Source organism: Phyllobates terribilis, unplaced genomic scaffold (genome assembly GCF_046119375.1).
Source record: "Phyllobates terribilis strain yellow unplaced genomic scaffold, ASM4611937v1 Scaffold_5__5_contigs__length_657084704, whole genome shotgun sequence".
Classification (NCBI taxonomy): Eukaryota; Metazoa; Chordata; class Amphibia; order Anura; family Dendrobatidae; genus Phyllobates; species Phyllobates terribilis.
This window is the reverse complement of record NW_027362765.1, coordinates 346,771,598-346,784,140: the sequence shown is the minus strand read 5'-3', so window position 1 is coordinate 346,784,140 and position 12,543 is coordinate 346,771,598. Positions and strand designations below refer to the sequence as shown.

General features: G+C 54.3%; 1 protein-coding gene across 1 annotated transcript in view; it reads left to right on the top strand.

Annotated features, from left to right (window-relative positions):
• Positions 1 to 12,543, top strand: part of SLC18A2 (solute carrier family 18 member A2) — a 260,285-nt gene that overhangs the window by 173,320 nt on the left and 74,422 nt on the right. Inside the window, exon 3 of the mRNA XM_073684606.1 lies at positions 4,742 to 5,087. Coding sequence (XP_073540707.1) covers positions 4,742 to 5,087 — 346 coding nt within the window. The remainder of the gene's footprint in view (positions 1 to 4,741; positions 5,088 to 12,543) is intronic.

Here is a 12,543-nt window from a genome sequence, read left to right as displayed (position 1 = left end):
TTGAACCTTTGGCACAGGCCATTAGGCGGAATGAAAGGTAAAGGGGGTGGAGGTTTCTGGAAGTTCCCATAGCATCTCATTATATGCTGATGACGTGATTTAACCTTAGCGGAGCCTGAGACTTCACTTGGGGAAGCCCTGGAGACAAACATTTCGGAAACACGTCATACTATAAAGTAAATGGAAACAATTCCAAGATTCTGCCTTTAAACGCCCGAGCCGAGGTTCTGCTACATCTACAAAAGAATGTTCCTCTTGGTTACATATTTAATAACGTCTATAAACCTATCTACATCAACCGTCTATAAATCAAATTATCTTCCTTTATTGCAGACTCTACAATCTGACCTAAATAAAATAGACAATACGAGGTTTCATGGGTGGGAGGACGTGTTGCGGCCTGTCAGATGTTCTCACCACCCAAATTATTATACGTGTTTTGCACTGTTCCAATTTCCCTCCCAAAAACTTTTTTCCACCAGGTACACTGAATCTTAAAGACTTTAGATGCAGAAGGTCTTTTGTTCCTCCACACAAACCACCACCTGAAATGACCTAAGAAATTTTATGGGGCTCAACCTCCCTAATATCGAAGATTGCTATCTAGCTACCCAATTAGATCAAGTTAGAGCGTGGTGGGATGGGAATAAAACTTGTAATTGGGTTCAAATTGAATCACATTGTGCCTCCTCTAAAATTCTAAAAACTCTATTTATTGCTCCAACTAATAAGATCAATGTTGTTCCTCTTACGGTTTCATCCACCTCCCGCTGGAAAGCGTCCCACAAAAAAGCTTCTAACGCCTCAACCCCTGTTATGTCCATAACTCCATTGGAAACCTTAGAACTCTTACTACCAGGTCTTAATATTAATGACTGGATAAAACGAGGCATTGCGCTAGTGACAGATTTGTATGAAGGTCCTGACCTCCGCTCTTTTGCTTCTTTACATTCTCATTTCAAAAATTCCCAATAAAGAGTTCTACAAATATCTCCGAATCCGGCCCATACTACAACATTCTCCGATCTCAGTGGGAAGGGTTAATTCAGGACTAATATCGACTCTTTCAAATGTTTCATCCAATAAAAGAGGGCCTAAAACCGATATATAATTTAATAGACATGAAAAATGTTTTTATAAAGTCAACTCCCTTTTTATCGTGGGAAAAAGAATTGAATTCTCAAGTAATGAATGGACAAGCTCACTACTTTTTGCAGCTCACACCTTCATATGCGCCTCTTATCTTGAGTCCTATATGAAAACAGTTTTAAGATGGTATTACACCCCAATGAGGCTTCACTCTCTGTTCCAACCTCTCCGCAACTCTGTTCCAACCTCTCCGCAACTCTGTTCCAACCTCTCCGCAACTCTGTTGGAGCAATTATGGCCACAAAGGTTCTTTAATCCCCACATTATGGAGCTTGTCCAGTAATCGCTCCACCTGGTCCTTTACTTTTCACCTAAATCTCTTCTCTACTGCACCAAAAAATAAAACCATCTCCTTCTCTAGAATTACTTTTGTTAGACATACTTTCTATTCCCTTCAATGGCAGAGTAATTGCCTCACAAAAATAGCGATTACAAGATATTGCAAATCCCCAGGTATTCCTGCCGTCGAAAACATAATACATTCGATAAATAAAACTTGTGCTTTTGAAAAAAATGAAAGCACACAAAAATAATAAGTTACAAGTTTTCAATGTTAATTGGAAGGTTTGGTTGAATCATCCAGAAAATATTGTTCTAATTCAATAGTAGTCATTAATGTATGTAATCCTTGAAATGTGTTGAAACCAGCCCTGTATGTTATGTTGTATTTTGTTTTCTGTAGGTTTAATTCCTATGTAGACTTCAATGTTTCTCAGTCTAAAGTATTGTATACACTGTTTATTGTTATTTTCTTAAAACTAAATAAAAAGATGTTGTTTAAAAAAAAAACAAAAAACTAGGACATATAGAATTTCCATAACTCTGTATTGAATTATAATTGTCTGACACAAAGGAAAGGCTGCATGGCTTGGATCCACAGGGGGTCTTCCTGCTGTAGCCCACCAGCTAGCTGGTGGGAGTGTAACTCCTTGGCTTGGAGCTGCTAGGTGAGATATTTGTCACTCACTGTCTCTGGACCCCCTCCCTCGTCCTGTAGCTGCAAAAGTGTCCAGTTACAACTGTGCACTGTAGAACTTTATAATTCCCTGCCAAATAGGATACAATGATTGACATGGGATTATATCTCCAATATTCTTCACAGACACTTTCTAAAGGTTTGAGGTTATCTCACATGCAGACTACTGGTTGTTTTTTTACAAGTGTCTTTGGTTACCAAATCTGGAGTCATAGTTAACTCTGCATATCACATAGTGACAAGGGACTGTGGGCACCTATCCAATCCCTCGAACTAGGGGCGCCCTAGTCTATCCTTATAACCCCAGACTACCCCAGATGGTGGAGATGCCGGGGTCTCGTACCTTGCTATGCTACAATTTAAACCCTTATCTGTTCCCTCCCCAGAGGGGGGTGGGGGCTTCCACTCCTGAGAAAATATACTGACCAAATACTGATAGTGGGGCTGCAGCCTTACACACAGAATCTTTTTCATTCATGGTTCCTTCTTTGCCATCTAAAATTGTGTTGGGTTTGCCCTGGTTGCTGAAACAGAATCCTACCATCAATTGGGAGACTCGCAAGGTTGGGAGAATTTCTGTTTTTCCAGTCGATTATCTAAATCCCTGGCGTCTATGAGATCTCCTCCTCCCGATTTTGTTCAGGATTCTGAGGGTGTTGTTCTGAGACTGAGTGTGAAGTTCTTCTCCCGCAGAGGTCTTATGATTATGCACTAATAGATCCCGTTAAGGTACAGGCCATCCTTGATTAGGTACAACCAGTAAATCTTAAAGACTTAGAGGTTCTTAGGGTTTGCTCATTCTTATTGTAAGTTCATTAAGAACTTTTCGGTCATAGTCAAACCTCTTACTGATATGACCAAGAAGGATATTGACTTTTCCTCTTGGTCTACTGAGGCTCTTAATGCTTTTGCTGCCCCCAGGGCAGCCTTTTCTAAATCTCCTGTCCTCCGTCAACCCACTGTTTATTTCTCTGTGACATATCTCCCTGATACTAAGAACAAGGAGTATGAGGGGAAGCGAGTGTTGGGTCCCATATGTGTCAGACGTTGATGGCAACATCATGTTAAGTGGAAAAGTTTCAGTCCGGAGGATAATTCCTTGGTTGATGTGAAAAATTTGCATGCAGGTTGCCTAGTGAGGGAGTTCTGTCAGCGGCGCCAGCTGTTGGGAATCTCTGAGGGTCCAGTGGACCCTCGTAGAAGGGGGGGTACTGTCATGCTCATGGATTCGATCCCTTCAGTTTGTGTTCTGTAGTCGGCATTTCTTTCTGCCGACCCACAGGAAACACACCTTTTTTCTGGGTGTTTGGGCTCTGCTTTTCTGGCTGCAGTCTTCATACCTTAACACAGGTGTTTTCATTTATGTGCCTATCACCTTTTGGGTGCAGCTTTATATTCTGTCCCCCTGCTGGTGATAACTTGCATCTATTTTCTATTAAAGGGGTTGTCCACTACTTTTTAGGAGTAAACCCGATATATTAACCCAGTGATTATAAGACGTTTTGTAAATACCTTGCTGTGTCCTTCTTGCCTGTGAGCGGCGCTGTCACTGGCCGCTCACAGGCTGCTCACAGGCATCACGTGATCCACGTGCACGGTGGATGCTGGGTGTGACACGCGGGCTAACCTCGCCCACAGCCCAGCATCCACCACGGGGACCGCGTCACTGATGTCACGCCCCACTTGATGTGACATCAGAGGGGGGGTCACGTGATGCCTGTGAGCAGCCAGTGATAGCGCTGCTCACAGCTAGTAACACCAGTGCAATGTATTTACAAAACGTCTTATAATCACTGGGTTAATACATTGGGCGACTCTCAAAAAGTAGTGGACAACTTCTGAACTAGGCTGTATATTTGTTATCAGTATTTTCTTTATTGTGTGGTAGTTGGTTATTTACGTTACTCACTCTGGGATCTTTCCTTTGCTCGGCACACTTCTCCTCTTGTAGGTAATTCACACTCTGCTCTGCCCTTCGATTCTTTAGTAGTAACGTGAAGCAACTTGTCGGCCTTTTAGACAGTTAGGTCCGAGTTGCCATCTCCTAGCCTGTGGTCAGGGCTATCTCTGCGCCTGCAGGTGCCACTAGGGACTGTGGAGTCAGGATATCTAGTCTGTACAGGAACCTGCAGCGTCCTTTGCAGTTTTTAGTGTATAACCTATTTTCCCGAGTGAGTTTCTACACAGACAAGGCTATACCAGGAGCTGTTAGTAGCATTCAGGGTGAGCCGTCGTTGAGTGGGGGCTCCATTGCGTTATCTTAAGGTGCCAACCTTCTCAGTCAGGTCGGGATAGCCCAGGGTCAGAGTGGGGTGTGGGGTCCTGTGTGGGCTCCAGTGTGGGGTTCATGTGCTGGGTCCGGTGTGGGGACCCTGTGTGGGGCCCTTTGCAGGGTTCATGTGTGGGGTCCCGTACAAGTGGCGACGAAGATAGAATCAGGAAAAGGGGTGCTTGCATGGACCCCTGGGATCCTCTGCCATGTACACCACATGGTCCGGCAGTAGTGGGCACCGTTCTGGGGTCAGAGGGGCAGCACTGTCTGACTGTGGCATTAGTCCTGGTACGTAAGATGTCTCCGTCCTCCCAGACTAACATTCTCTTTCCTTTCCATCTTAGTTCCCATCATTCCCAGTTATCTTTACACCATGACCCACGACTCCAATACCAGTGACCTTCTGGAGGGTCCGAGTCGGCCCCCAGTGTCCGGAAGTTTCCAGACCATCTTCTCCTACTACAGCAACACAACCTTGGTGGCAGAAAACATCACAGAGCGGTCGGCAGTAGAGCGGACGATGGCGGCACCAACCCAGACACGGGCCCCGTCCGGAACATCTCCATCCGACGACTGCCCGAGGGCCGACTCCACGCTGCTGAACGAAAACGTCAAAGTCGGATTACTGTTCGCATCAAAAGCAACGGTTCAGCTGCTGACCAACCCCTTCATAGGGCCCTTGACCAACAGGTACGAAGTGACGGTGGGGGGCCACTTACAGGGGCCGGCCTGGGGCGCTAAACGAACTCCCGTCAGCTGCTTGTGTGCTGATCTGCGGTCATTTAATATCTTGTTCACACAGGCGGCCCGGCTTCAGATGGGCTCCGCGCGATCGGTAATACATCATGTGCGCCGGCCGCCATTGTACTCGCAGCCATAGTGGTTATGTAGGGTGTGCAGGGCGGTGGTCATGGGCGAGGGGCTGGTCTGTCTCCTCACCGCTCCCATGTGCTGTATGTGCAGTTTTGGACCCGTCCTCCGCTGTCTCCACGATCCTGGAGCACCGCACGGTCATTAGGGGACACCTGATGCATTTTACCATTTAACAGTTTACTTGCCAGCTGCGGTAGATCAGATTGTATCACACAGTATCGGGCACAGCGCCCGCCGTCACTCGCTTTACTTTACTTTCCGCCTGAACTATCCCTGCGGTAACAGATCCTCTCAGCCCCAGAGATTCTCCATCCGGCCCCGCAGTATTGCCGAGATCCCTTACCTTTCCCTCACGAGGTTTCACATCCAACTTCCTCTGTACAGAAGCGGTGTCTGTGTTCTCCATAGCTCCCGACTCGAGCCTTCAGCTCCGGACGTTGTAGGAATCTCCTCAGGGAGTTTGGTCTCGTACCATCCAGCACAACTCGTACTCGCTTCTGCTTCAGCCCCCCGCACCTCGACTCCCCCAGCAACTCTCACCACCAACTCTGCTCACTGACTGCCTAACCAGGAAGTGGTCACCTTTTTCTGGCCCTAACCACTCCCACTTTGGGCTGGACCAATCACCAACTGTCTCCTTTCTCTGTCTGCCCCAGCAGTCGGTTGCTGGGCGAACTTCACCTTTCACCCATTTAACTTCAGTCACCATCTTCTAACAGTCTGCACTGATCCTCCCATGTCCTACGCCATGCGCTACGCCGTGCCCTACTCCGTGCCCTACTCCGTGCCCTACTCCGTGCCCTACTCAGTGTCCTACTCAGTGTCCTACTCAGTGTCCTACTCAGTGTCCTACTCAGTGTCCTACTCAGTGTCCTACTCCGTGCCCTACTCCGTGCCCTACTCCGTGCCCTACTCAGTGCCCTACTCAGTGCCCTACTCAGTGCCCTACTCAGTGCCCTACTCAGTGCCCTACTCAGTGCCCTACTCAGTGCCCTACTCCGTGCCCTACTCCGTGCCCTACTCCGTGCCCTACTCAGTGCCCTACTCAGTGCCCTACTCAGTGCCCTACTCAGTGCCCTACTCAGTGCCCTACTCAGTGCCCTACTCCGTGCCCTACTCCGTGCCCTACTCCGTGCCCTACTCCGTGCCCTACTCCGTGCCCTACTCCGTGCCCTACTCAGTGTCCTACTCAGTGTCCTACTCAGTGTCCTACTCAGTGTCCTACTCCGTGCCCTACTCCGTGCCCTACTCCGTGTCCTACTCCGTGTCCTACTCCGTGTCCTACTCCGTGTGCTACGCTGTGCCCTACTCCGTGCCCTACTCCGTGTCCTACTCCGTGTCCTACTCCGTGCCCTACTCCGTGCCCTACTCCGTGTCCTACTCCGTGTCCTACTCCGTGTCCTACTCCGTGTCCTACGCCGTGTGCTACGCTGTGCCCTACTCCACGCCCTACTCAGTGTCCTACTCCGTGTCCTACTCCGTGTCCTACTCCGTGCCCTACTCCGTGTGCTACGCTGTGCCCTACTCCGTGCCCTACTCAGTGTCCTACTCAGTGTCCTACTCCGTGTCCTACTCCGTGTGCTACGCTGTGCCCTACTCCACGCCCTACTCAGTGTCCTACTCCGTGTCCTACTCCGTGTCCTACTCCGTGTCCTACTCCGTGCCCTACTCCGTGTGCTACGCTGTGCCCTACTCCGTGCCCTACTCAGTGTCCTACTCAGTGTCCTACTCAGTGTCCTACTCAGTGTCCTACTCCGTGTGCTACGCTGTGCCCTACTCCACGCCCTACTCAGTGTCCTACTCCGTGTCCTACTCCGTGTCCTACTCCGTGTGCTACTCCGTGTGCTACTCCGTGTCCTACTCCGTGTCCTACTCCGTGTCCTACTCCGTGTGCTACGCTGTGCCCTACTCCGTGCCCTACTCCGTGTCCTACTCCGTGTGCTACGCTGTGCCCTACTCCACGCCCTACTCCGTGTCCTACTCCGTGTCCTACTCCGTGTCCTACTCCGTGTCCTACTCCGTGCCCTACTCCGTGCCCTACTCCGTGTCCTACTCCGTGCCCTACTCCGTGCCCTACTCCGTGTCCTACTCCGTGTCCTACTCCGTGTCCTACTCCGTGTCCTACGCCGTGTGCTACGCTGTGCCCTACTCCACGCCCTACTCAGTGTCCTACTCCGTGTCCTACTCCGTGTCCTACTCCGTGTCCTACTCCGTGCCCTACTCCGTGTGCTACGCTGTGCCCTACTCCGTGCCCTACTCAGTGTCCTACTCAGTGTCCTACTCAGTGTCCTACTCCGTGTCCTACTCCGTGTGCTACGCTGTGCCCTACTCCACGCCCTACTCAGTGTCCTACTCCGTGTCCTACTCCGTGTCCTACTCCGTGCCCTACTCCGTGTGCTACGCTGTGCCCTACTCCGTGCCCTACTCAGTGTCCTACTCAGTGTCCTACTCCGTGTCCTACTCCGTGTGCTACGCTGTGCCCTACTCCACGCCCTACTCAGTGTCTTACTCCGTGTCCTACTCCGTGTCCTACTCCGTGTGCTACTCCGTGTGCTACTCCGTGTCCTACTCCGTGTGCTACGCTGTGCCCTACTCCGTGCCCTACTCCGTGCCCTACTCCGTGCCCTACTCCGTGTCCTACTCCGTGTGCTACTCCGTGTGCTACGCTGTGCCCTACTCCACGCCCTACTCAGTGTCCTACTCAGTGTCCTACGCCGTGCCCTACGCCGTGCCCTACTCCGTGCCCTACTCCGTGTCCTACTCCGTGTCCTACTCAGTGTCCTACTCAGTGTCCTACTCAGTGTCCTACTCCGTGTGCTACGCTGTGCCCTACTCCACGCCCTACTCAGTGTCCTACTCCGTGTCCTACTCCGTGTCCTACTCCGTGTGCTACTCCGTGTGCTACTCCGTGTGCTACTCCGTGTGCTACTCCGTGTCCTACTCCGTGTCCTACTCCGTGTGCTACTCCGTGTCCTACTCCGTGTCCTACTCCGTGTCCTACGCCGTGCCCTACGCCGTGTCCTACTCCGTGTGCTACGCTGTGCCCTACTCCACGCCCTACTCCGTGTCCTACTCCGTGTCCTACTCCGTGTCCTACTCCGTGTCCTACTCCGTGTCCTACTCCGTGTGCTACTCCGTGTCCTACTCCGTGTCCTACTCCGTGTGCTACGCTGTGCCCTACTCCGTGCCCTACTCCGTGCCCTACTCCGTGTCCTACTCCGTGTCCTACTCCGTGTGCTACGCTGTGCCCTACTCCACGCCCTACTCAGTGTCCTACTCAGTGTCCTACTCAGTGTCCTACGCCGTGCCCTACGCCGTGCCCTACGCCGTGTCCTACGCCGTGCCCTACGCCGTGCCCTACTCAGTGCCCTACTCAGTGTCCTACTCAGTGTCCTACTCCGTGTCCTACTCCGTGTGCTACGCTGTGCCCTACTCCACGCCCTACTCAGTGTCCTACTCCGTGTCCTACTCCGTGTCCTACTCCGTGTGCTACTCCGTGTGCTACTCCGTGTGCTACTCCGTGTCCTACTCCGTGTCCTACTCCGTGTGCTACGCTGTGCCCTACTCCGTGCCCTACTCCGTGCCCTACTCCGTGCCCTACTCCGTGTCCTACTCCGTGTGCTACTCCGTGTGCTACGCTGTGCCCTACTCCACGCCCTACTCAGTGTCCTACTCAGTGTCCTACTCAGTGTCCTACGCCGTGCCCTACACCGTGCCCTACGCCGTGCCCTACGCCGTGCCCTACTCCGTGCCCTACTCCGTGTCCTACTCCGTGTCCTACTCCGTGTGCTACGCTGTGCCCTACTCCACGCCCTACTCAGTGTCCTACTCAGTGTCCTACTCCGTGTCCTACTCCGTGTGCTACGCTGTGCCCTACTCCACGCCCTACTCAGTGTCCTACTCCGTGTCCTACTCCGTGTCCTACTCCGTGTGCTACTCCGTGTGCTACTCCGTGTCCTACTCCGTGTCCTACTCCGTGTGCTACGCTGTGCCCTACTCCGTGCCCTACTCCGTGCCCTACTCCGTGCCCTACTCCGTGTCCTACTCCGTGTGCTACTCCGTGTGCTACGCTGTGCCCTACTCCACGCCCTACTCAGTGTCCTACTCAGTGTCCTACTCAGTGTCCTACGCCGTGCCCTACGCCGTGCCCTACGCCGTGTCCTACTCAGTGTCCTACTCAGTGTCCTACTCAGTGTCCTACTCAGTGTCCTACTCCGTGTCCTACTCCGTGTGCTACGCTGTGCCCTACTCCACGCCCTACTCAGTGTCCTACTCCGTGTCCTACTCCGTGTCCTACTCCGTGTGCTACTCCGTGTGCTACTCCGTGTCCTACTCCGTGTCCTACTCCGTGTGCTACTCCGTGTCCTACTCCGTGTCCTACTCCGTGTCCTACTCCGTGTCCTACGCCGTGCCCTACGCCGTGTCCTACTCCGTGTGCTACGCTGTGCCCTACTCCACGCCCTACTCCGTGTCCTACTCCGTGTCCTACTCCGTGTCCTACTCCGTGTCCTACTCCGTGTCCTACTCCGTGTGCTACTCCGTGTCCTACTCCGTGTCCTACTCCGTGTGCTACGCTGTGCCCTACTCCGTGCCCTACTCCGTGTCCTACTCCGTGTCCTACTCCGTGTGCTACTCCGTGTCCTACTCCGTGTCCTACTCCGTGTGCTACGCTGTGCCCTACTCCGTGCCCTACTCCGTGCCCTACTCCGTGTCCTACTCCGTGTCCTACTCCGTGTGCTACGCTGTGCCCTACTCCACGCCCTACTCAGTGTCCTACTCAGTGTCCTACTCAGTGTCCTACGCCGTGCCCTACGCCGTGCCCTCCGCCGTGCCCTACGCCGTGTCCTACGCCGTGCCCTACGCCGTGCCCTACTCAGTGCCCTACTCAGTGTCCTACTCAGTGTCCTACGCCGTGTCCTACGCCGTGCCCTACGCCGTGCCCTACGCCGTGTCCTACGCCGTGCCCTACGCCGTGCCCTACTCAGTGCCCTACTCAGTGTCCTACGCCGTGTCCTACGCCGTGTCCTACGCCGTGCCCTACGCCGTGCCCTACGCCGTGCCCTACGCCGTGTCCTACGCCGTGCCCTACTCAGTGCCCTACTCAGTGTCCTACTCAGTGTCCTACTCCGTGTCCTACTCCGTGTGCTACTCCGTGTGCTACTCCGTGTCCTACTCCGTGTCCTACTCCGTGTGCTACGCTGTGCCCTACTCCGTGCCCTACTCCGTGCCCTACTCCGTGTCCTACTCCGTGTCCTACTCCGTGTGCTACGCTGTGCCCTACTCCACGCCCTACTCAGTGTCCTACTCAGTGTCCTACTCAGTGTCCTACTCAGTGTCCTACGCCGTGCCCTACGCCGTGCCCTCCGCCGTGCCCTACGCCGTGCCCTACGCCGTGTCCTACGCCGTGCCCTACGCCGTGCCCTACTCAGTGTCCTACTCAGTGTCCTACGCCGTGCCCTACGCCGTGCCCTACGCCGTGCCCTACGCCGTGCCCTACGCCGTGTCCTACTCAGTGCCCTACTCAGTGTCCTACTCAGTGTCCTACTCAGTGTCCTACTCAGTGTCCTACTCCGTGTCCTACTCCGTGTCCTACTCCGTGTCCTACTCCGTGCCCTACTCCGTGCCCTACTCCGTGCCCTACTCCGTGTCCTACTCCGTGTCCTACTCCGTGTCCTACTCCGTGTCCTACTCCGTGTCCTACTCCGTGTGCTACGCTGTGCCCTACTCCGTGCCCTACTCCGTGTCCTACTCCGTGTCCTACTCCGTGTCCTACTCAGTGTGCTACGCTGTGCCCTACTCAGTGTCCTACTCCGTGCCCTACTCCGTGTGCTACGCTGTGCCCTACTCAGTGTCCTACTCCGTGCCCTACTCCGTGTGCTACGCTGTGCCCTACTCAGTGTCCTACTCCGTGTCCTACTCCGTGTCCTACGCCGTGCCTTACTCCGTGTCCTACTCCGTGCCCTACTCCGTGTCCTACGCCGTGCCCTACTCCGTGCCCTACGCCGTGCCCTACTCCGTGTGCTACGCCGTGCCCTACTCCGTGTGCTTCTCCGTGCCCTACTCCACGCCCTACACCGTGCCCTACTCCACGCCCTACGCCGTGCCCTACTCCACGGCCTACGCCGTGCCCTACTCTGTGCCCTACGCTGCGCTCTACGCCATGCCCTACTCTGTGCCCTACGCTGTGCCCTACGCTGTGCCCTCCGCCGTGCCCTACGCCGTGCCCTACGCCGTGCCCTACTCAGTGTCCTACTCAGTGTCCTACGCCGTGCCCTACGCCGTGCCCTACGCCGTACCCTACGCCGTACCCTACGCCGTGCCCTACTCAGTGCCCTACTCAGTGTCCTACGCCGTGCCCTACGCCGTGCCCTACGCCGTGTCCTACGCCGTGTCCTACGCCGTGCCCTACTCAGTGTCCTACTCCGTGTCCTACTCCGTGCCCTACTCCGTGTCCTACTCCGTGTCCTACTCCGTGTCCTACTCCGTGTGCTACTCCGTGTCCTACTCCGTGTCCTACTCCGTGTCCTACTCCGTGTGCTACGCTGTGCCCTACTCTGTGCCCTACTCCGTGCCCTACTCCGTGTCCTACTCCGTGTCCTACTCCGTGTCCTACGCCGTGCCCTACGCCGTGTCCTACTCCGTGTGCTACGCTGTGCCCTACTCCGTGTCCTACTCCGTGTCCTACTCCGTGTCCTACTCAGTGTCCTACTCAGTGTCCTACTCAGTGTCCTACTCAGTGTCCTACTCAGTGTCCTACTCCGTGCCCTACTCCGTGTGCTACGCTGTGCCCTACTCAGTGTCCTACTCCGTGTCCTACTCCGTGTCCTACGCCGTGCCTTACTCAGTGTCCTACTCCGTGCCCTACTCCGTGTCCTACGCCGTGCCCTACTCCGTGTCCTACGCCGTGCCCTACTCCGTGCCCTACGCCGTGCCCTACTCCGTGTGCTACGCCGTGCCCTACTCCGTGCCCTACGCCGTGCCCTACTCCGTGTGCTACGCCGTGCCCTACTCCGTGTGCTTCTCCGTGCCCTACTCCACGCCCTACACCGTGCCCTACTCCACGCCCTACGCCGTGCCCTACTCCACGGCCTACGCCGTGCCCTACTCTGTGCCCTACGCTGCGCTCTACGCCATGCCCTACTCTGTGCCCTACGCTGTGCCCTACGCTGTGCCCTACGCCGTGTCCTACTCTGTGCCCTACGCTGCGCCCTACGCTGTGCCCTACGCCGTTCCCTACGCTGCGCCCTACTCCGTGTGCTACGCCATGCCCTAC